This window comes from Bos javanicus, chromosome 12 (genome assembly GCF_032452875.1).
Source record: "Bos javanicus breed banteng chromosome 12, ARS-OSU_banteng_1.0, whole genome shotgun sequence".
In the NCBI taxonomy this organism is placed as follows: domain Eukaryota; kingdom Metazoa; phylum Chordata; class Mammalia; order Artiodactyla; family Bovidae; genus Bos; species Bos javanicus.
In genome coordinates this window covers 23,387,108-23,410,443 of record NC_083879.1, presented here as the reverse complement: position 1 = coordinate 23,410,443, position 23,336 = coordinate 23,387,108, and the positions used below count along the sequence as shown (strand labels likewise).

General features: G+C 40.9%; 1 protein-coding gene across 1 annotated transcript in view; it reads left to right on the top strand.

Annotated features, from left to right (window-relative positions):
* The window catches only part of FREM2 (FRAS1 related extracellular matrix 2), a 152,552-nt gene that overhangs the window by 75,861 nt on the left and 53,355 nt on the right, over window positions 1–23,336 (top strand). Inside the window, exons 4-6 of the mRNA XM_061434721.1 lie at window positions 3,190–3,420; window positions 11,525–11,650; window positions 12,734–12,985. Coding sequence (XP_061290705.1) covers window positions 3,190–3,420; window positions 11,525–11,650; window positions 12,734–12,985 — 609 coding nt within the window. The remainder of the gene's footprint in view (window positions 1–3,189; window positions 3,421–11,524; window positions 11,651–12,733; window positions 12,986–23,336) is intronic.

The window sequence follows — 23,336 nt, the reverse complement described above, 5'->3', positions numbered from 1 at the left end:
AATACAAGCTATTCAGCTAAGCACATTAAGTACTTTATCCATCGCTTTTTACACTTTACAATCCTTTATTCACTAACTCATCTAGTATTTTATGAGTGCTTGGTAAGTGCCAGACACTGTGTTAGAAAATGGACTATAAGGTAGTGACTGTCATTATGATGTTGTTGTTTAGCTGCTAAGTCACGTTTAATTCTTTTGCAACCCCATGGACTATAGCCCACTAGGCTTCTCTGTCCGTGGGATTTCCCAGGCAAGAATACCGGAGTGGGTTGCCATTCCCTTCTCCAGGGGATCTTCTTGCCCCAGGGATCAAACCTGTGTCTCTTACATCTCCTGCATTGACAGGCAGGTTCTTTACCACTAGCACCACCTGGGAAGGACCTTACTTAACCTCCATGCCATTTTTCCATACCCCAGGAAGAGATGCAATTGTAAATTGTAAATTCAGTAAATCAGAGTAATATGTTTTCTTTAATAGTTATCTTTGAAAAAAACCCATCAATTTAAGCCTAATTTGTAAGCTTTTACTTTCCAGAATTCTTTTTGCCCCGTATAATAATATTTCTATAACAGGTATGGTTTTACCAGCTGAGTATTTGTATCTCCAAGTAGGAGCAAAATTTTTGAACATTGACTATGTGACTGTCTTGCCTATTGCATTCAAGTGTGGACCATCTCCTCCACAATCTGTACACCATTTCTTCATCCTTTATTAAAGTTAGGCACCTCTGTCTAGAGCTTCGTGGAGGTATGACGTATTTCGTATGTGTCTACCCACCCGTGTGAGTCTTACGCATGTTGCATGAGGATCTTGTTAAAATGATTCTGATTAAGTAAGTTTGGGGTATGGATTTAAATTCTGAATTTCTAACGAGTGCCCAGGTCTTGTTCAAGCTGCTGACCCGTGGACCACACTTTAAGTAACAAGGTAGACTAGCCCTGTGTTTAGAGTAGGTCTTATGTGTTAGTTATGAAAAGGGAATCTTTATTTTCACTCCAAGCAAGTTTAATATTCCATCTGGCTCTTATTCAACCTTTTAAAAAAGATGACATGCCTTTCATTGTTTTCTCATGTTTGAGAAACATGTCAAACAGTTTAAGATGACAATCTTTCCCACAAAATAGAAATCTATTTCTCTTCATTTGATAAATCAAAGATACTGTCTGTTTATACTTCACATCCAACTGAAAATCTCTTATAAAATCCACCAGAAAATTTCTGGGTGTTTTTTTGGCAGCAACAACTGAGATTTGCTTTTGCAGTTTATTTTTTATTAGGTTGGATGACTTAATTATCAATTAGAAGGATGACTAGTTGGAACTAGCGGACATTCCTTATGTTGTACGGAATCCTTCTGGTTTTTCACTGCCTTTTGAATCTCTGGGAAAATAATGCATTGTTGATGAAACAAAACAAAACAGAAAAGTGGGCAGTAGCTATCAGAGGCAAAATAATAGATTCTTTTGCTGGTCGTTCCACTGGGAATAAATGGGTCAACGAGCCGCGTGTGTGCTGGAACCTCAAAGAGAATGATTCCTTTCATCATCACCTTGGCAGTAAATTGTAGTGGATCTAAGACGTGTTGACAGCCACTCTGTGTGTTCTAGGAACCAGAGAGCTAACAGGAAGTCTGAAATGCTCAACAAGATATGTAGTGCTGAAATTCCTGGTTCTGTGCCCCTTTTTTGTTGCCATTCAGTAAATTATGCTTTACCTCTTATTGAACGATAGGCAATATTTCTGAGATCTATAACAAGTGATATATTCAGATGAAGAAATAAAGTTCAAATTGTTCTTGCATAAGCACACAAGGACAGAGGTTTTATCTGTTTCGTCTAGTGCATAGTAGGTGCTCTATGTATATTGGTGGTTGAACAAATCTTACTTGGTCCAGTTTCTAGTTTGAAGAACAAAGGGACATTTTTTTTCTGGAAACAAGATAATTTTTTCTTAATTGAAAAATGATGTGAGAAGTGAGAAGTGATGCAAAGAATTCATTTTCAGATTTTTTCATTCCGATAGGCTCAAAAGTTTATTTTTCTCCTTTTAAATCTTTCTACCAACTTCTCTGAAAATGACCAATGTTTAAAGGAATATATTTGAAAATTATCCTATTAACTTGAATCATTAAGAGGTTCTGATTTAGTACCCAAAGATAGAACAAGTACTAACTGCAATTTTGTAACTTTTATGTGATGTTGAATTTGTTGACTCTTATTCATCGCTTTGTAGATAATATATTTTATTATTTGAGTATGTGGCATAGTAGGCAAACAAAGATCTTCTCATAATGTTCTCAGAGACTCAGAGATCCTTCAACCTTCCCAGCTAGTGGAAATTGACCTTGCGTGAACCCACAGAGTAAGCCAAACATACTGCTCACAAAAGTCGTATATATTTAGCTCTCCAGTTCTGTTCACTTGGCGTCATGGAATTCTGGAGCGCTCCACAAAGAAAAACCTGGCAGTGGTCATGTTGACAAACAGTAAATTCGATTTTTTAAGGGTTCTAATGTTGAGTGAATATAGTAAATTTTTATTATTATTCTTGGTCATTTACAGCTCAGATTATCAAAGAATTCACTGACTCACGGAGTCTCTTGCTGGCTTATATTTTCTAGTTAGAGAATTTTTCTCAAGTTTTAAAAATATGACACATACAATACAACCCATGCAAAAAAGTAAGTGTGAAGAGTTTTTAGATTACATGAATTTGTGGGTGTACGACTGTTTCAGAGTGTGAGCATCAGTTTCCTCTATCTCACTTTACAAGCAGTTCTAATACAAACTTAACTCAAAAATATATGACGGAAGGACTTCCCTACTGGTCCAGTGGCTAAGACTCTGTGCTCCCCCTGCAGGGGGCCTGGGTTCAATCCCTAGTCAGGGAACTAGAGCCCATATCCCTCAACTAAAATTCCTGCTTGCCACACTAAGACCTGGAGCAGCCAAATAAATATTTTTTTTAAAAAAGAATATGTGAAATAACCATACTGGGGCCACAGTAGAACAGAAATCATGGACTGTTAATACCTACAACAGGACACTTAAAATTATCCATATCATGGAATGGAAGCAGGATTTACTTTGCACTGCAGGATATCGTAACACAGAATGTTAACAGCAAGGAAAACCTTAATAACCCAACTGAAAATGACACTACGGCTATGATGTTGTGTTTTTGTGAAGGTATTGGCACAAGAGACGGGACTGCAAAAAAAGACAAGGACTTCAAGGGCAAAGCACAGAGACAAGTGCAGTTCAACCCAGGCCAGACCCGGGCCACGTGGCGAGTGCGGATTCTGAGCGACGGGGCGCACGAGCAGTCCGAGACCTTCCAGGTGGTTCTCGCAGAGCCCGTGCTGGCTGCCCTGGAGTTCCCCGCGGTGACCACAGTGGAGATCGTGGACCCAGGAGATGGTAAGAGCGACTGGCACCTCGCTCGTGTTGTCGCTGTCGGCTTTTTATAACAAAGCACTTTGCGGAGGAGGTTTTTACATGTAATGTTTGGATTTCCATAGCGCAGACTTTTCTAGATGAATGGGTCAGCATTCTTAGATATGCTGCTGGATTGGGGAACTCAAAAATGAAAGAAGAGAAGCTGTACTTTTTTTAAGTCAGTGAACTACGAGTATGCGTAGGATTATCGACATGCACATCACTGATCTCATTTTTCTAGAATTATTTCATGACTTTGTTGTTGTTTAGTCGCTCAGTCGTCTCTGACTCTTTGCGACCCCATGAACTGCAGCACACCAAGCCTCTGTGTCCTTCACTATGTCCCAGAGTTTGCCCAAGTTCATGTCCATTGCATTGGTGATGCCATCCAGCCATCTCATCCTCTGACGCCCTCTTCACCTTCTGCCCTCAATCTTTCCCAGCATTAGGGACTTTTTAAAGTCTTTTAAATGTCGTTTAAACAAATACTTTAAGGATTAGACGGTTTGGGGATTAATTTGTTCTCCATATAACACTTAATTATTCAAATTTATTCATATCTTCATCAGTCAAAACTTTTCATCCTGCCGTACGTTTCCATATTTTTTACATGACCGCCAACCCACCCCCGCTTTTTGGTGAAAAATCTCTTGAATCATTGCTCCTAACTTCTATGAGATCATGTTCTCTTGTCATTGCACAGCCTTGGCTGATGTTGGTTAAAATGAACCTCACTGCTTTTGAGTGTAATTTGACCTTCCCTTCCCCTGCCACACTCCTACAGTCCTGACTTGTCTCACTGCAGCCAAGAAGGAAAAAAAGGTTGAATTGGCTTTTTGAGGGCTGGCATTTATACAAAACTTGGAGAGACTCCGCTAAAGCTGAAATCCTGTCAGAAGACAGACATGACTTTCTTTTAAACTGCCAGCCTACTTTATTTCATCAGCCAGAAAACTCTTAAATGGTCTGTGAAGATACAATCTACTGAGTACATGAAATGGAGACGTATGTGGAAATCTCTGGGTTTAACAACAGAGCATAATTAAAGAAAGAGGATGGGAGAACCGGAGCTCCGGCTCTGCTTGTTTAACATCTTTGTCCTTAGTTGAAAATGAAGCTCAGTTATGTTTATCATTTCCATTAAAGAACAGTTAACAATTTAATTACATTCAATTTTATCTTCATTATCTGGGAATAAATAATTAAATTTTCTTTTAGTCCTGAGTTTGGGGTAAGTTTTGGGTAAGCTAGCATAATAAAGCTTCTCTCTTTGGAAGAAGCCTATGACAGCTTTACTACATATAAACTGGCCCGTTAGTTAGAGCTTATTTGAAGCCATTGCTTGGTATTTGCCCATTGGTATAATTGCCATACTGACCTTAAGGAATAAGACACTTAAATTCATGTGCTGTCCTATTTATAAGCCCAGCATAACACAGAATACTCTCTACTCATATTAAATCTGAGAAGTGGGGTTTTAATAACAAATACACACAGGTACACAAACACACACACACACATACTCTTTATATAACCTTAAAGGCTACCAAATAAAAACTTGCCATAATTTCATCTTATGTAATGGTCATCTAAGCTGTCTTGGCATTTTCTGGATGAAGTTCAACCCCATTCATTCCAGGCCATGATCATCCCTGTGATGACTGACAAATGTTCTGATACAGCAAATGCCTGGTATGTTCCTTGCCTTGTTGAAGACCAGTGGTCTTGAAATTACAAGACCTGGCTTTGATTCCCAACTCTACCATCTCTAGTTGTCTGACCTTAATCAAGTCAAATAGCTTTTATTACTATTAATATTATTTAATTTATTAATTATTAATTAATTATATTTTATTAATATTTTGCTTCCCAATGAACAAAAAAGAAATTCTTATGAAAGAGTTCCATAAAAACAAGAAGCACAATACAAATACGGTTGTTATTTCTCTTACCATAAATATAATGTTTGTTATATTTCCTATTCACAGATTAAACAATCTTCTTTCTTTCCGCAAAGGATTGCTTTCCTAACCATTTCAAAAGTTCAATTGTTTCTTTCTACTCTCTCTTATAACTCTTCACCTATAAATTCACTAGCTCTAGGAACCATTGTGTCTATAAGCTCTCTTGCTGCATATTAATTCTAGAACATGTTATGAGACTGTTTTTGCATGCATTAAAAATGTATCCAACTCACACTGGTGCTGAGTACAGCACTCTGTATTGGGGATGCAAAGATAATAGGATAAATCCCCTCTATCAAAGAGTGTATGGAGTAATGGGAAATAGAGCTCTATACATAAGTGATGGTAACAGAGTGTGATGTAGTAGGACAAAGAATGATGTAGAACAACAAAGAAAGTGCCTTATGGGAACAAGAAGGGGAGAACAGCAACTCTGCTTTGTCTTAGGCTGGGAACTGCTTTTACTTATGAGCCATTTAATATTATATAAACACACACAAGTACGCTTTTGCCGGTTCTTTACTTACCCATAACTGGCACTGATAGTGATAATAACTGAAGTTCATCGAGCACTTGCCGTGTGGCAGCCAGTATCCTCAACACATTTTACACATCCTTTCATTCACTCCTTTACCTCACTACGTCTCAGGCTTCTGTACCAGTGTTGGCGTTTTACTTGATACAGTTCTTCTGTTTGAATTCGATTGCTGTGAAGCATGGGTCATTGTCTTAAGAGAAAGAAAAAATTACTAAACACTTGTTCAAAGTATCACACACATTTATACATTTCTGGTACCAAAAGGTCAATAAGAAAAAAAAAATGGTACAAAATAAAACTATTTCATGTGATGGAAAACTTTCCAAAATAAAAACATTTAATGATATGAAAGAAGATTACCCAAAGATTCACTCTAATCAAACTATTTGCATAGTGCTTTAGAATAATTTTTGGACCTCATGGTATCCTAATGTGAACTTACCGTACTTACTATGTGACTTATATATGTTTTCGTTAGTCTTATTTTTTAAAGTTCCTATTAAATTAGCCTATTTATCTGTTTTGGAGTTTAAAAAAAAAAAAGAAACACGTTGCAGTGTCAGAAAGCTTTCCATCCATGTTCGCCTATCAGTGGCAGACTCCACATTCAGTGCCATTTGTTGGTTAGTCTGAGGGCATGCGGGCAGCCTGAAGATGTCCCAGAATATCTTCTGGGTCATTTTTGAATATGCCAAACTTCTTAAAGATGATGGACACTCACTACCTTCATCCAGGCACTGTATTTTTCTTTCCCTTCTTTATTCTATTATAGCAAAGAGTTTTAGGAGATATTTTTTCTATCCTGTTTTTAGCAGTCTCTCTTTTTCAATCTGCTCAATATAGTTGAGAAAAGGACATCTTTCAGATGTAGTTACAACTGTTTTATTTCTGAGAACATAAGTCATTTTTTGCCTGAGTTACAGTGCAGTCAAAACCTAAAAATAAAATTGCTGTTAAATGAATCAAAGTACTCCTTTCAACTTAGCCACACAGGCTAATAAAGAGTACATTCATTGTATTCGACTTCATCTTTCAAAACAAAGACTAGTGAGACCAATCTGAAGACATAAAGGTAGCACACGTTCCTTGTCAGGAATTCAGAGATTTAAAGAAATGAAAGTCACCTGTGGTCCTACCATGTGAAAATAACCAGTGTTTACCTCTCAGGGGATGACCCTGCGGCCACTCTTTTCTGTGTCTCTGTTTACTTAGTCAGGGCTTCCCAGGTGGCACAGTGATAAAGAATCCTCCTGCCCATGCAGGAGACAGGAGATGCAAGAGACGCAGGTTCGATCCCTGGGTCAGGAAGATCCCCTAGAGTAGGAAATAGCAGCCCACTCCAGTTTTCTTGCATGAAAAATCCCATGTACACAGGAGCCTGGCAGTCTACAGTCCAAGGGGCTGCAAAGAGCTGGACACAACTGAGCCCAGCTCACACATTTACTTAGTAGAGAGTTCAACTGTTTCTCCAGTATCACCCTTGCCTTGTCTCTCGGTGTACACAGTAGTGTGTATCTATTAATCACAGACTCTTAATGTATTGCTCCCTCAAGCTTTTCCCATTGGTAACCATAAGTTTTATTCCACAATAAAACTTTCCCCTCCTCTGACTGCTTTGGGTCTCAGCCAAATACAAGTAATGGTGGCTGACTCCCCTGCTATCAGTTCAGTTCAGTTCAGTCGCTCAGTCGTGTCCGACTCTCTGCGACCCCATGAATTGCAGCACGCCAGGCCTCCCTATCCATCACCAACTCCCAGAGTTCACTCAGACTCACGTCCATTGAGTCGGTGAAGCCATCCAGCCATCTCATCCTCTGTCGTCCCCTTCTCCTCCTGCCCCCAATCCCTCCCAGCATCAGAGTCCTTTCCAATGAGTCAGCTCTTCACATAAGGTGGCCAAAGTACTGGAGTTTCAGCTTCACCATCATTCCCTCCAAAGCTCTGAATAAATCGCCTTTGTTTGTTTCATCCCGTAGGGTGGTCTTTGTTTCCACAGTATCTTGCTCTGAGTAATACCAAGGTGCTTCCAGTGGACTTTAGTCCTGAAAGCTCCATGGATCCACCTACCACCCACCTCATCACCACTTCACTGGCCCCGTGTTCTGTCCTGTCCTCCTTGCCCAGTTTACTCGAACCGTGTTAGCACCCTGGCCATTCCTTGTATGGGCTTCCCTGGTGGCTCAGTGGTTAAGAATCTGCCTGCAATGCTGTAGGAGACACGGGTTCGATCCCTGGGTCAGGAAGATCCCCTGGAGAAGGAAATGGCAACACCCCGCAGTATTCTTACCTGGGAAATTCGATGGCCAGAGGAGTCTGGTAGCCCACAATCCTTGGTGTCACAGAGTCGGACACCACTTAGGGACTAAACCACCACCACCATTCCTTGTATATACCTGGCCTGGGGCCCTTCACTTGTTCATACCTTTGCCTGGAATTCTCTTCTCGAGTTACTCACATGGGGTATTTCATTATCACTTTTCAATCTCAGCTAAAATGTGACTCCATCAAAGAGACTATCCTGTTTAATACAGACCTGCCACGGCATACACAGGCCCCAGCCCTCTCTACACCCTCAGGACCCTCCATCTTCTCCATATCATTTGTCACCTCCTGATATACTATGTATTTTCTTGAATATTTGTGTATTTTCTTCTTCTTCACTCCCAACTAGAATGAAAACTCCATGAGACCAGGGATTTTTTTACTTCCATATCTCCTCTGCTTAGTTCAGTGTCTGGCAAGTTGAAGTCACCCCATCAACGTTTGATAAATGAATAATTAGTTGTGAAAGCTTATATCCACAGCTTTTTTAATGGTGCCATTTTTTAAACTTGTATATCAGAGTCCCAGGAGAAAACAAAAGGCACATTCAAAATTAGCAATTTTAAAATACTTGAATAACAAGACTATTTGCAAAGGTGAGGGCGAGGATTGGGAAACCACCAGGGCTTCTCAGGTGGCACTGGTGGTGAAGAATCTCTGCCAATGCAGGAGATGCAAGAGATGTGGGTTCGATCCCTGGGTCAGGAAGATGCCCTGGAGAAGGAAATGGCAGCCCACTCCAGTATTCTGCCTGGAGAATCCCATGGACAGCAGAGCCTGGTGGGCAATAGTCCAGGGTCCCAAAGAGTTGGACGTGACTGAGTAAATGAGCACAACACAGGTATAGTTAAGTGCCTTAAGGCTGGTAAGAGCAGGTACCATCACCACCTCTAGCCTGGGGGAACAGAGAAGGAGGAGCTAGCTGAGTCAGTGTGTGAGCTGGGGCAGCCAGTGGGCACAATGACCTTTATTTGTTGGGGTGCTGCCAGCTCTGGGACCTTGAGGGCAGGCGGGGGGAAGGTCCTGTCTGTGCTGCTCTGTGGCTGGCCCAGCCAGAAGCCAGAGAACAAGGGAAACCTTTGATGTGGTTCACATTAGTCAGCCCTTGGGGTACAGGGCAGGGTGGAGAGGGGTGGAATGTGGACCTTGGTGACCAGTGTCCATTATTCCAGCATCTTTTGTAATCATCCAGAGCAGTGTGGCTTACTGTTTTCAAAGTAACCAGAACATTTTCTGTGTATATGTGGGACTTCCAGTGAAACAGACTCCCAGGCAAATATCAAAGCATCTGTTTGGGGGTTTATCATGCCTAGCTATTGACCTAAACGTTTTATTGAATGTTTTATTGATAGATGGCTCAAGCAATAAAGAATCTGCTTGCAATGCAGGAGATGCCAGTTCAATCCCTGAGCCAGGAAGATCCCCTGGAGGAGGAAATGGCAACCTACTCCAGTATTCTTATCTGGGAAATCCCCTGGACAGAGGAGCCTGGCAACTATAGTCCATGGGGTCACAAAGAATTGGGCCTGACTGAGCACATGATTGATAGACAGTTTTACATTGAACCATAATTTTCAACAACTTCATTATGCCATTTTTACTATTTACTGTACCTCTCCTCTACTTTACAAAATGAATCATTGAGACTTACAGTATTGTATAATGTTGTATACTCAAGAAATGATAGATGTGTTCATTACGGTCAATATATAGATGTATCAATTCTATAGGGACTACAAACAAAATCACCAGGTGTTAAACAAGGCATAATTATACTTTTAATCATTAATCATTTAGAAGGGACACATGGGGTTAAAAAAATAATAGAATGGCCATTACAAGATCTGAATTTTAATCTGAACTTGATCAGTAAGAGTTCTTGACAAGTAATTTCAACTCCGTGGGTCCAAGTTCCCTCATCAAAGTGAGGGGTGAGACAAGAGTGCTTCTACGCTCTCTTCTACATCTAAAAGCCTAACTGCTCCATTGGAAGATGGTGATCTTCACCAAGAGAATGAGGTTGGATTTAAAGGAAGTGTTCTATTTCTGGGTTAAGAATTCATTGGTCTGGAGCCTACCTGCATTATAGCTGTTTCTTCTCCCCTCTCTTCCCTCCTTCCCCTCACGCTGAGCTCTTCTGAAAGAGTATGTGGGGAGGGGGAGGGGCGGGGTGCCTATATACAATGGAATACTCAGTTCAGTTCAGTTCAGTCACTCAGTCGTGTCTGACTCTTTGCAACCCCATGAATCACAGCATGCCAGGCCTCCCTGTTCATCACCAACTCCCAGAGTTTACTCAAACTCATGTCCATCGAGTCAGTGATGCCATCCAGCCATCTCATCCTCTGCCGTCCCCTTCTCCTCTTGCCCCTAATCCTTCCCAGCATCAGGGTCTTTTTCAATGAGTCAGCTCTTCGCATGAGGTGGCCAAAGTATTGGAGTTTCAGCTTTAGCAATGGAATATTACTCAGCCATAAAAAGGAATGAAATCGGGTCATTTGCAGAGACATGGAGACTGTCATACAGAGTAAGAAATAGACAAGCAAATATCGTATATTAACGAATATATGTGGAATCTAGAAAATGGTAAAGATGATCTATTTGCAAAGCAGAAATAGAGACAGAAATGTAGATATGTGGGGGCATGGAGGGAGGGCGGGGCAGGGAGGGTCAAAGATGAATTGGGAGGTTTGGCTTGACATATGTACACTACTGTGTATAAAATAGGTAACAATGAGAACCGACAGTATAGCACAGTGCTCTGTGTTGACCAAAATGGGAAGGAAATCCAAAAATAAAAGATGAGATGTTATATACATATGGCTGATTCGCTTTACTGTGCAGCTGAAGTTGACACAGCAGCACAGAGTAACTGTACTCCAATTAAAAACAAAACTAAATAAGCCATAAGTGTACAAATATCCCCTCCGTCTTGAACCTTGTGCCCACCTCCCCTGTCCCACCCATCTAGGTCATCACAGAGCACCACGCTAACAATTATGCAAATAATGATAATGATGATAAAGAGGAGGAAGAGAGCAGGAGGGTAACAATGAACCAAAATAATAATGATATTAAGAAGAAGAATAAAACTGAGATGTATAACAAGTAAGTAAATAAAATTGAGATCGTACATGAGGAAAAATTTTAAAATAAAAGAATATGCAAGGGGAAATGATCAGTCACGAGAGCGGTTTTGATTTGCACAAGATCGTTTCACATATAAGAAGCTCAGACAAAAACAATTGTATTTTCTCCTTAGAATCAACTGTGTTCATCCCCCAGTCTGAATACTCCATTGAAGAGGATGTTGGCGAACTGTTCATTCCCATCAGGAGAAGTGGAGACGTGAGCCAGGAGTTGATGGTGGTCTGTTATACGCGGCAAGGTAGCTTGATTTGCAAATGAAATAAAATGTCCCCACAAAGATATAAATAAGCCTCTTAACATGTCGGAGCTATAACATTAAGCCATGAAGATTATACTTTTTTAGTACAATTTTCAAAAAGAAAAAAAAAAGTGCATGCAGACATCCTCCTTCACTATGGCACCTTTGAGGGTCTGGAAGGACTTTGCTGCTTATTGAAAACATTTCTGATATACTTGGTTTACTCTAATACTCAAGGCCTTTGGGATTGCAGGAAATTGAAGTTCCCCTCCTCTACTCAAGCCTGCTCAAGTAGAAGGAGATTACTATTAAAAACAACAACCAAAAGAAGAGGCAAGGAAATGCATACCCAAGGAAAAGAACTAATTTTAAACTAGTTTGAGATTCATTGCAACCAAATTTAAAAACGCTTGTCTTGCTCATTGAGTCAGCATGCTCTGAAAGGTGATTTTATGTAACACAAAATTTAGATCAAAACATAATATAATTAATATTCTAAACACCTTTCTAGGAAACAGGTAAATTTTTTCTAAGCATATAAAAGAAAAGGTCTTAGGTACAGTTAACACCTTAGCAGACTTTCATTAAAATTTTCATTAATGTATATGAGTTGAAAGTCAATAAAGTACGGTGGTCAAAATGCAAATTTCAGGATCAACCTTGAGCTCTGGGTCCCAGAGCAAGTGGTTTGACTTCTATAAACCTCAGTTACCAAACGTGTAAAACCCAATAGACTGGTTAAGAGGATTAAGGAGCCAGTGCATGGAAATCGCTTGGCACTTTGCCTGTACACCGCAAGCATTTGAAGAGTAGGAGCTATTATATTATATTATTGTGTTGCTTTAAAAAGACCACTGGCAGGAAGTAGAGGAGAAAACACTTGAAATGTAACATTTGTCATATGTTGGAGACCATTATGAAGATGACTCATAATGCCAGAACAGTATGTAGGCGCTATTGTGATTTCCAGGAGTATTCATAGATACGATGGACCATGAAAATGCTACAGATGAAAATAATCGTTTCTGGAAATACTCTTATAGTATGTTTTATAAGCCCCTTTTGGATCCTCCCTGCCTCCAGGAACGGCAAGAGGAACCGTGCCAACGTCTGTGCTCTCCTATTCTGATTACATATCCCGGCCCGAGGACCACACCAGTGTTATCCGCTTTGACAAAGATGAGCGGGAGAAGATGTGCAGGGTCGTTATAATTGATGACTCCTTGTTTGAAGAGGAGGAAACATTCCACGTTCTCCTGAGCATGCCAATGGGTGGGCGAATTGGATCAGAGTTCCCAGGGGCTCAGGTTACAATCAAACCCGACAAAGACGACGGTAAGTACTAATTTACCTAAAAATTATTCCTCCTACCGGGCAGACCAGCCCTCTAAACCTTCTAGAGGAAAAGCCCTCTAAACAGAAAGAATGAGAGTGTGAAAGAATTTTCATGCGTGCATTTATCTTATGCTTGACTTTATAGTGTGATTAGGTTTCTAGGCTGGCTGCATGAGTCTACTGTCTTTCTCGCTTTAGTGCTTTGGAAGGGTAAAGCCACGCCTATGCGTGTTTTCTCCTGTGTAGTTTCTTTGACAATGCCATGTCCCGTTAAGTGAATAAATTTAAAAATTTCATGGCGAAGAATCGAAGCAGTTTTAATAAATGATTTGTTATTTTATTTGTTTTGCTTCAATTGTAAAAGCTTATTTTTTGTAACTCGAATCTCTGTGTTTGAATTTGTTTAACCAAGAAACTAGCAGACAATTCTATTAAACGAAGAACTAGGAACGTGATAAGTATACGGGAAATTAAGCCCAACAGGCTTCCAAAAAGGAGGAGAGTTTATCCTGACTCTTCTTCATGAGGGAAACCTAATTACCATAAAATAATCCTCCCAGGCTTCCCTGGTGGCTCAGATGATAAAGAATCCACCTGCAATGCAGGAGACCTGGGTTCAGTCCTTGGGATGGGAAGACCCCCTGGAGAAGGGAATGGCAACCCATTCCAGTATTCTTGCCTGGAGAATCCCATGTATACAGGAATCTGGCAGGCTACAGTCCATGGAGTCACAAAGAGTTAGATGTGACTGAGCGACTAGTACACACATACACACACACACACACACAGATTTGTTCATTAGGAAGAGTGTGTTAAGTCAGTGCTAGCGATATTTCACTAATCTTTGCTGTCAATCTTTGGCAGTTAACTAAGGAACATTTCAGCTGATTCCAGTTTCAGCTTTTGTGTGCCAACCCAGGGGTTGGGGTTTTAGCTATGGTGGCTGAGGTTTTAGCTACAGGGGCTGGCTTCCTCAGCCACCCTGGAGAAATTATCACGCTGGTAGATATAAACCAGAGACATGTAAAAGGTAGAATGATGCACCCTGTGGTAAATGTAAGTCAAGTCAGTGCCATTCAAAAGCTTACTGACGTTAAAAAAGCTTTCTCAACAGCAGGAGTACCATAGAGAAGAAAATATTTCTAGTGCTAGAAAAATACATCATGGTATGGTGTGTGGGTGAAATATGGTTTATTCGTTTGAACTGAACTGACAGGCCTGATCACCATCCTTTTTATTCTTGAATACTTTTATTTGCATTTGGGTAAACTCCAGTTAAGTAAGGGCTTCCCTGGTGGCTCAGCTGGTAAAGAATCCGCCTGCAATGCAGGAGACCTGGGTTCAATCCCTGGGTTGGGAAGATCCCCTGGAGAATGGAAAGGCTAGCCCCTCCAGTATTCTGGCCTGGAGAATTCCGTGGACTGTATAGTCCATGGGGTTGCAAAGAGTTGGACACGACTGAGCAACTTTCACCTTCACCTCACCAGTTAAGTAATGCCAGGTCAATAGGTAAGGAATGGCCAAACTCAGTTAAATTAACAGCTTGATGAAGTGACATTCTGCCAAGAATGACATTCCTCATCTTAGCCAAAAGGCCAAGAAATGATGACAAAGTTACATTCTGTATGTAGTATGCTTGAGTTAGAACAATATTAAAAATCAAGAAATGGAAAAATGAGTTTCTAACTGCTCAGAATATTAATGCATTGAAGCCATTAACAGACTGTTTAATATAGTTGATAATGCTAAGGATTCAGTGAAAGCTAATGGATGTTTAATGAGTTTCTAGTCTGTGGGAGGCATTGCAAGAATGCGCTGAATAGTAAAGATTATACCAGTTTTTCCACATGGGAAGACTACTAGTTTAATGATGTAGATATTACACTCTTTGAAAACAAAAATAAGATAAAGGAAAACATATAGGAAATGTCTTGCCTTTTAAAAAAATAGTTAACCTCACGTACCACACACACAGTGAGTATTTATTCTGTACTTACTAAGTGTAACATGTGGGAACTATAGAGACATTTAATGTGGAGGCCAAGATCTCACGAAGCTTAAAATCTATTTCGGGGAAAAAAACCTAAGTACATAAAAGGTTAAAGGAGAATAATTTATAAATGATCATTTGGGACAGTAAAATGGAGACAGAAGATGGCAGTTCAGTTCAGATCAGTCACTCAGTCGTGTCCGACTCTTTGCGACCCCATGGACTGCAGCACGCCAGGCTTCCTTGTCCTTCACCATCGCCCAGAGCTTGCTCAAGCTCATGTCGGTGATGCCATCCAACCGTCTGATCCTCTGTCATCCCCTTCTCCTCCTGCCTTCAATCGTTCCCAGCATCGGGGTCTTTTCTAATGAGTCAGCTCTTTGCATCAGGTGGCCAAAGTATTGGAGAAGGGACTTTAGACCTTTAAAACAAACTGGTTTTAAATGTTGCCTCTTGTTAAAATGACTAAAAACTAAAATGGTGTGGTCTACTTCCTTCATATTGTACATCCTTTGGGTTAAACATAAACCATATTATGATAAAGGGCCACTTCATATCATTTTTCAAATTGTAATAGTTTCAGGAGAGGAGTTGTGCAATTACAGGATCAATTTATTTTTGATAAACTCATGAGTGGGAGAGGGCAGGAAGAAAAAGAGTGTTTGTGAATGTGAATGAGTGAGTCATTCCCTAAATATGATTAGGAGGGTCCAGAGAAGGGAGACTTTCCAGGCTTGACCATAGGAGGACCCACAGGGTCCCCAACCCCAGTCCTCTCTTAATTCTGGACCTGGCTGGACACAGAGCCTAGAAGGCCAGCTATTTATTGGGAACAGCTCCACGTGGAGCTGGGGGTACAGGGGCATGCATTAAAATAAAGGCAAGTGAGCAAGGGTCTGAGGCTGCTGGGATGGGTTCATTAGCAATGGGGTACCTTTGACTCAAGCTGGTGTGGTCATCGGCTCTAAAGGACTTTGCCACAATGCTGCTGTGAACTAGTTTTTTTGAAACTGTTGATACAGTGTACTGCTCACAGCAGGAAAGGCATTCAGAGCTTTGTTCCTTTGTACACACACGAACTTGGCAAGCAGCCACTTGAATCTCTTCTGCCAGTCGCATGAAAACATTCACCACCATTACCAGAAAAGGCAAGAAGAGCTCCAGAGTTCTCTATGAGAACAGCTCACCATTTTATATAATTTGCATTGAAGAATGACCTTATGGCTCCCAAGAAAGTGAGCACAGGGAACCGTGCCAGGGCTTGGGAACGGTTCACCCAGAAGTAAGCTCTCAAACTCATGGAGTGTAAGCTAACAGCTGTGTTGTCTTCTAGAGTGATTCTAAGATATTAAGGCTGCAGTATTGAACAGATCGTACTGTTTGCAGTATTAAGTCAACTCATATCTTTGTTTTTCAGGTCTCTATAGACAGCATATATGTCATATAATAATAACTATAGCAAGGAAACTGAAGTGGGTTGCCATTTCCTCCTCTAGGACATCTTCCCAACCCAGGGATCAAACCCATGTCTCCTGCATTGACATTACAGGAGCCACCTGGGAAGCCCAATAACTATAATCTATAGTCATTAATAGGGGCTTCCCAGGTGGCCCTAGTGGTAAAGAAGCCACCTGCCAATGCAGGAGACATAAGAGATGCAGGTTCAATCCCTGGGTCAGGAAGAACCCCTGGAGGAGGGCATGGCAACCCACTCCAGAATTCTTGTCTGGAGAATCCGCATGGACAGAGGAGCCTGGGCTACAGTCCATGGAGGAGCAGAGAATCAGACATGACTGAAGCGACTTAGCATGCATGCATAGTTATATATAACTATTGTATATGATAACAGTAGCTTAGCTGTGCTAAGCCTTTTACTTAAATGATTTCATTTAATACAGAGACACACAGACTATGAGCATGGTTCTGTTATACTCAGTTTTATTATCTTTGAGCGGCCAGGTAACCTGCTCAAGGTCAAATAGCTGAGAAGAATTTGCCAGGCTGACAACACAGAGTCCATGGCACAATCGGTATGTTGCCCACATCATAGTGTACTGGCAGCATGTATATTGAACAGTTATTATAGAGTGTATATTTTATACTGTAATATTCAAAAATAGCATGAGGCATCCTAGTAGAGATGAAACAAGCTGTATACTTTTCTATGCATGTTGCACTTGATGATCCTAGAATACTTCAAATGTTAGCAGTTACAGATATTCGGCTAACTAGTGCATGAATTATTTTGGCTCACCTTTATCAGTTAAAATTCCTCCAGGATCACTAGGAGAACATATGAGTGGAGTCTGGCAGTTCAGTTGTACAAAGTAAAGCATTGCTTTTCCACATCATTTAGCAAAGTGCCTAGTGGAAGGTTTTCCCGTCTGAAGGACTGGACTGGAACTGTCCTGTCAAGCCCTTATGGATAAATGGCATCTTGTGTTTGTTTTGTCTTTTGCACGGTAATGCTATCTGCCTCACTCCCATCTTTTCCACACGGGAGAGAGAATGCTGGCTATGTAATACCGTCTTGTAGATGTCGAAGGATAAATATTGCTGATTTATATCACTAAATCCCTGGAAGCAAGTCACTAAAAACATTAGAAACCTCAAGATCTCAGTCACAGGTGAACTCCACGTTAGTGCTAAAAATCACATAAATGTGAGAAGCAACTTCTCAGATCCTAGACTTCAGATTTTAATAAGCCCAATTTCAATAAGCTTGAAATTATTATTAAAAGAGATATTACAATTTAAAAAACAACAAACTTCATTAGAGATCAAACCATTAGAAAAGATATCTTAGTAAATCTTAGTGTCAGCATCAGAAACTCCAAATTATTCACCAGCAACAGAGATTTAACGTATCCTTTTGTCTAAATCATAAAACACAAAGAAAATGCCGATAATCTGAGGCTACAGCTTAGCTGAAAACAGGACTTTTAAAGCCTTGATCTGCATGCTCCATGATGTAAACAGAGGTCAGAATCTTTGAAACACTACAGTGAAATCACAGAGGTCTGAGTGTTTATTTAATAAGTCCAGACAGTGCACATATATGTACCTGTGGTCTGTTGAAAATATATGCTTCATAAAATCGATTACTAATTAGACAACAGCATCTTCTTTAATTGTTTTAGAATGAAAAGTTAAGAAAGCGTTTTGGAATTTATGTACTATTTTCTGAGACATTTGGTTGAGCAACTGGTCACCGTAGAAATGTGACACTTGTTAGTTTGGTTTTCTACGACACTTGTCACCAAATGAAGGTAGATCTCAGATTAGAAGTCCTGAAGGGTCACCGTGTTCTCGGGATGTCTTCCTTGCTCTGCACAGGTAGCTGTTACCTTTCACAGGAGGCTCATGAATTTTATGATTTCCCTAAGAAGCAGGTCTTCATTCTGCCTTACTGAAGCAGACGTTTGCATCTCTTCTCTCCCTTTATTCCTAGTTTATCAGTCATATACATACCTTTTTTTTTGTCATTGGCCTTTTGAATCTGCCTTTAAATGACGTCAAGAAACTTGCTACTGACCTCGAGAGATACAAAATTACCCAATAAAGAATACAGGTAATATCATTTGATAAAACCAGCGAGCTACATTGTGCTACAAAGATCACAATGATAATGTATGTTAGGATTATAAAGTGTAGCTAAAACTAAACAAACCTCTTTTCTTTGGGCCATTTGTAGCAGTTTGAAGCACTTAAAATTATGGGTAAAACTTTCCCCTTCACACTTCTAGAGACATAAAGCATCGCTTCATCCTTTTCCTAAGAAACAGGTCTTCATTCTGATGTAGTGAGACAGACGACTGAAATAATATATATTCAGACATTTGCTTATTTAAAACATTTTCTGAGCATCTCTAATGCCCCAAATGCTGTGCTAGGGTGAAAGAGAGAAAGGATTTCTCCTGCCCTCACTCACTCACCCTCTCTCTCTCTCTCTCTCTCTCTCTATATATATATATATATATATTTGTATATAGATATGTATATGTGTGTGTATATATATATACATCAACACCACATAACACTTAGTAGTACCTTTCCTGAGTAGCATGCACCCCTGAAGGCACCAAGGACACCGTGATGAACAAGACAGGCCCAATCTATAGAGGATTTCCGCAAGAAAATAGGCAAAGGGATACAAGTTAGCCACTGATAAAACCAGGCTCCACATGCAATGAAGTGAAGTGAAATAGCTCAGTCGTGTCTGACTCTTTGCAACCCCGTTGACTGTAGACTACCAGGCTCCTCCCTCCATGGGATTCTCCAGGCAAGAATACTCGAGTGGGTTGCCATTTCCTTCTCCAGGGGATCTTCCCAACCCAGGGATCGAACCCGGGTCTCCCACATTGCAGGCAGACTCTTTAACCTCTGAGCCACCAGGGAAGCCACATGCAATGGGTGTTTTCAAAACAACATCGAGTGCGGCCTGAGGTTCCAGAAAAGCCACACCAAGAGTCAGGAAGACTGAGTCATGGGAGTTGGCAGCCCAGAAACTGATGTGCATTGTCACATATCCCCTCGGGCTGTGACAGGCTCATCACCGTGAAGACCACTACAGTGTCCGGATGAGCCAAATCACAGGACAGGTCAGCAATCATGTAGTTAAACACAGTCCTGGGGAAAGAAATCAAACGACTGGTAGAGCTTTACTAGTCAGTACTTAAAACTCAGAAGAGTCAGTATATTGACCCAGCGAGAGAAAAATAGCTTTCTCTTTACACTTCATTGGGCTGAAATATATCTCAGCTTCCATTTCCCTGATGGTGTTTCACAAACAACCTGCTTTACAATCTCAGGAAGGATGCCACAAAGCTGGAACTCTGCGGTCAAAATGCCAACAAGAAACCTGTTCTTCTTTTGTTGTCATTGTTTGAGAATCACGCTTATTCAGAAGGGTGATTTTTCAGGATTGCACTCACCACCAGGGAAAGCTTTAAAAAGCTTTGCATTCTCAGTGCTGCAAGGTGATCCTCGAAGTACAGAAGAAAATTGTAGAGGGTATAGATGCCACTTCTACACTTTGTGGATCTGTGGTGTGTGGTCCCGAGCTCAGTAAACTGGTAAAATACTATCTACACTACACAATGGGCTTTCCCAGTGGCTCAGTGGTCAAGAATCCACCTGCCAATGCAAGGAGCCGCAGGAGATGCGTGTTTGATCCTTGGGTCGGGAAAATCCCCTGGAGAAGGAAATGACCACCCACCCCAGTATTCTTGCCTGGAGAATCCCACAGACAGAGGAGCCTTGTGGGCTACAGTCGTGTCCAGAGTCGGACATGACTGAAGTGACTTACCGTGCGAGCAGGCACTCTGCACAACAGGGATGTACTGAGAGTTTACCCACTTTCCAAGGGGTCATTATCCTCCCAACACATCTAGCTTGCTTGCCTTAACTGATATTGGTCCAGAATATATAAAGTTCTTTAAAATGTCAGCACATCTTAACAGCTCTGTATACCAGACTTACTTCAATATACCAAGAGGACAAATAAACTATTAGCAGGAGAGGTTTGATTAATTCTCTGAGGACAATTTCATTACCATGTTCAAAACATGATATCCCTCGACATTTCTGTGAAGAGGGAAACTCCATTAAACTCTTGTGTTATCATTGTGGGGGACCCGATAATTGAGTTATGTGAGGGGTCTGTTTCTTATTTTTCTTTTGAAACAAGGAAAGTACTATAGACATATGAGTCACCGTGGCCCTAAGGCCTTAGCTTCTGAAAGAAATCAATGCAAATCAAGGGAAAAAATAGAGAACAGTGGTCCTTGCTCTAACCTGGTTTTCGTCCTGTATTTTTTTTAATTACTTTATTTGCTATTTATTTATTTGGCTGCACCAAGTCATGGCATGTGGGTTCTTTAGTTGCTGGCATGTGGGATCTAGTTCCCTGACCAGGGATTGAAACTAGGACCCTGCATGGGGAATGTGGAGTCTTAGCCACTGGACCACCAGGGACGTCCTTCCTCCTGATTCCTTAATCTTGGTGACTAGTTCTACCATGACTAGACTTTCTTCTTCCACTCTCCACCCCAAATCCTTGATTCTGTCTCCCTTATACCTCCAAATGTGATGCGTTTGCTGTCTTTTACACCCATCAGAACCGCTCCCATCTTGTGCTAGCCAGCTTCACGCCCATGCACGCGTGCCAAGTCGCTTCAGCCATGTCCGACTCTTTGTGACCCCATGGACTGTAGCCCGTCAAGCTCCCCTGTCCGTGGAATTCTCCAGGCAAGAATACTGGAGTGGCTTCCCATGCCCTCCTCCAGGGGGTCTTCCTGACTCAGGGATCAAACCTGAGGCTCCTGCATTGCAGGCGGATTCTTTACTGCTGAGCCACTGGGGAAGCACCCAGCCAGCTTCATTATCTGGGCTAAATTCCTGAGATTGCTAACTAGTCTCTCTGCTTCCAGTTTGCCACCCGCCATGGGCATCCATCCTCCAGACCCTGTACATGCATGTTTCATCACATCCCTCCCCTTCTTGAAACTGAACCCACTTGTTACGGGATAACTTCTGGGGTGAGCTTCCAACCCCTTGGCATAGCACACGTGCCCTGCCATTGCCTTCTTTTTTATTTGTATTTATTTGACTGCACTGGGTCTTAGTTGTGGCATGTGGGATCTAGTTCCCTGACCAGGGATTGAACCTGGGTACCCTGCATTGGGTGCTCAGAATTTTCGCCACTGGACCACCAGGGAAGTCCCTGGCTGATGCCTTCTGTTTTCCCTTTTCCCCCATCTCCTCACCCCAAGTAGCATACCAGCCATGCCAAATGCTTCCTGAGCCCCCAGACACTTGAAGCTGTCCCTTTTATCCCAGGAGGTTATATGGCTTTATTTTTTTTAATCTTGCTCTTTAAAAATATCAGACAGCTCTTCTCTATAAATTAAGACAAAGCACAAGTTGAAAGGGTGAAATACGATGTTATCTTGGGACCCAGATATATTACTGAGTAAATTTTATCTGAATATGAGAAATCGTTTGAAAATCGTAATGTCTATATTTTTATCTTCTGTGCTTATGGTTTCTCCTTACTGTGCAAACCATTTATAAGAAAGAATGATTTTCTGACTCCTATTTTTCCTTGAGAGGAAGCAACTATTTTCCTTGCAATAAAGAATGGGGATAGTCAGCATAAACAGGTCACATGGATGTTAAATGAGAGAAATAGCTGCCAACTAGTATCATTATCAATAAGAAAAGCACCAACCTGAGAAGGCCAGGAAGGGGATGTGCAGAGACCTGAGAGCTTAGTGACCTGACTTTGCACAGCTGGGCTGGATTCTCCATATTGCAGACCAGAAACCTAAGAACCAAAGAGGTTGACTTTCCCAGTGTCAGGCATTTCTGAAATGACTGAAAGGGGCCTTCACTCATGGCTTGTAGGAGAGCTTCTTTTGTTTTGTTTTGTTTTGTGTTTCCTCATCACACTACAAGAGGATGGAAGAGCCCTGGACCACTTTTGAGGGTCTACACTAAAAAGCAATAAAGCAGAATCACCCGCTGCTACTGAGTAATACAGGGGAAAACGAGGAAGGAGGATTCTTACACAAAGGGAGCCCATTGTCTCAGCTGGAAATGGAATGGCTTTAGCTCTTTATTCTAGAATCCCTTTCTTTGCTGCCTGCAGGCGTGTTTCAAGTGTCAATTATTGAACAGTCTGTGGTCAAGGTTATTTGTTTTTCCAGTGTCAACCACATGCCTTTATTCCTGAGACCTCACACAGACTGTGTTTGACACCACGTTGGCCGTACTCTTTTGGGATTCCCACATAAATCATCCTGATGTCAAAGTCTCTATGGATTCTGAAATCTTACTTATGAAATTCTCTTTAGTCAGCAGGAACAAAAATGTACATGCCTGCCTTCTGATGGGTGATTTGGGGAGCAGTAACAATTTTAAAGGAATGGAGAAATTAAGCATAATGTGACACCTTATTTTTCTTTTCTTTCTATAAAGGTCTGATCTTGTTTTTATTTTTAATAAAGACATTTTTCTTCATAACTGAAAAATATTGATCTATAACATATTCTAATTTTTCTCTTACATGGAATATTTGGGCTCTGTCTTTACAGATGCTCATTAAGCTTCTTTTTAAAAAAATATTCTTAAAGTGCAAACTTTTCCATTATTTAATTATTTTCAGAGACAGCACTACATCATGAAAAGAAACACAGCTTTTGCAGTCTTAGAGACTTAGGCTTGAATCCTGCATCTACTACATCCACGTTATGTAACCTTAAGATAATTATTTAATCTAAGTCTACATTTCATTTGGTTTGTAAACAGCAGATAAAAACAATGACCTTAGAAGCCTATTAACCTATAGGCTGTTGGGAG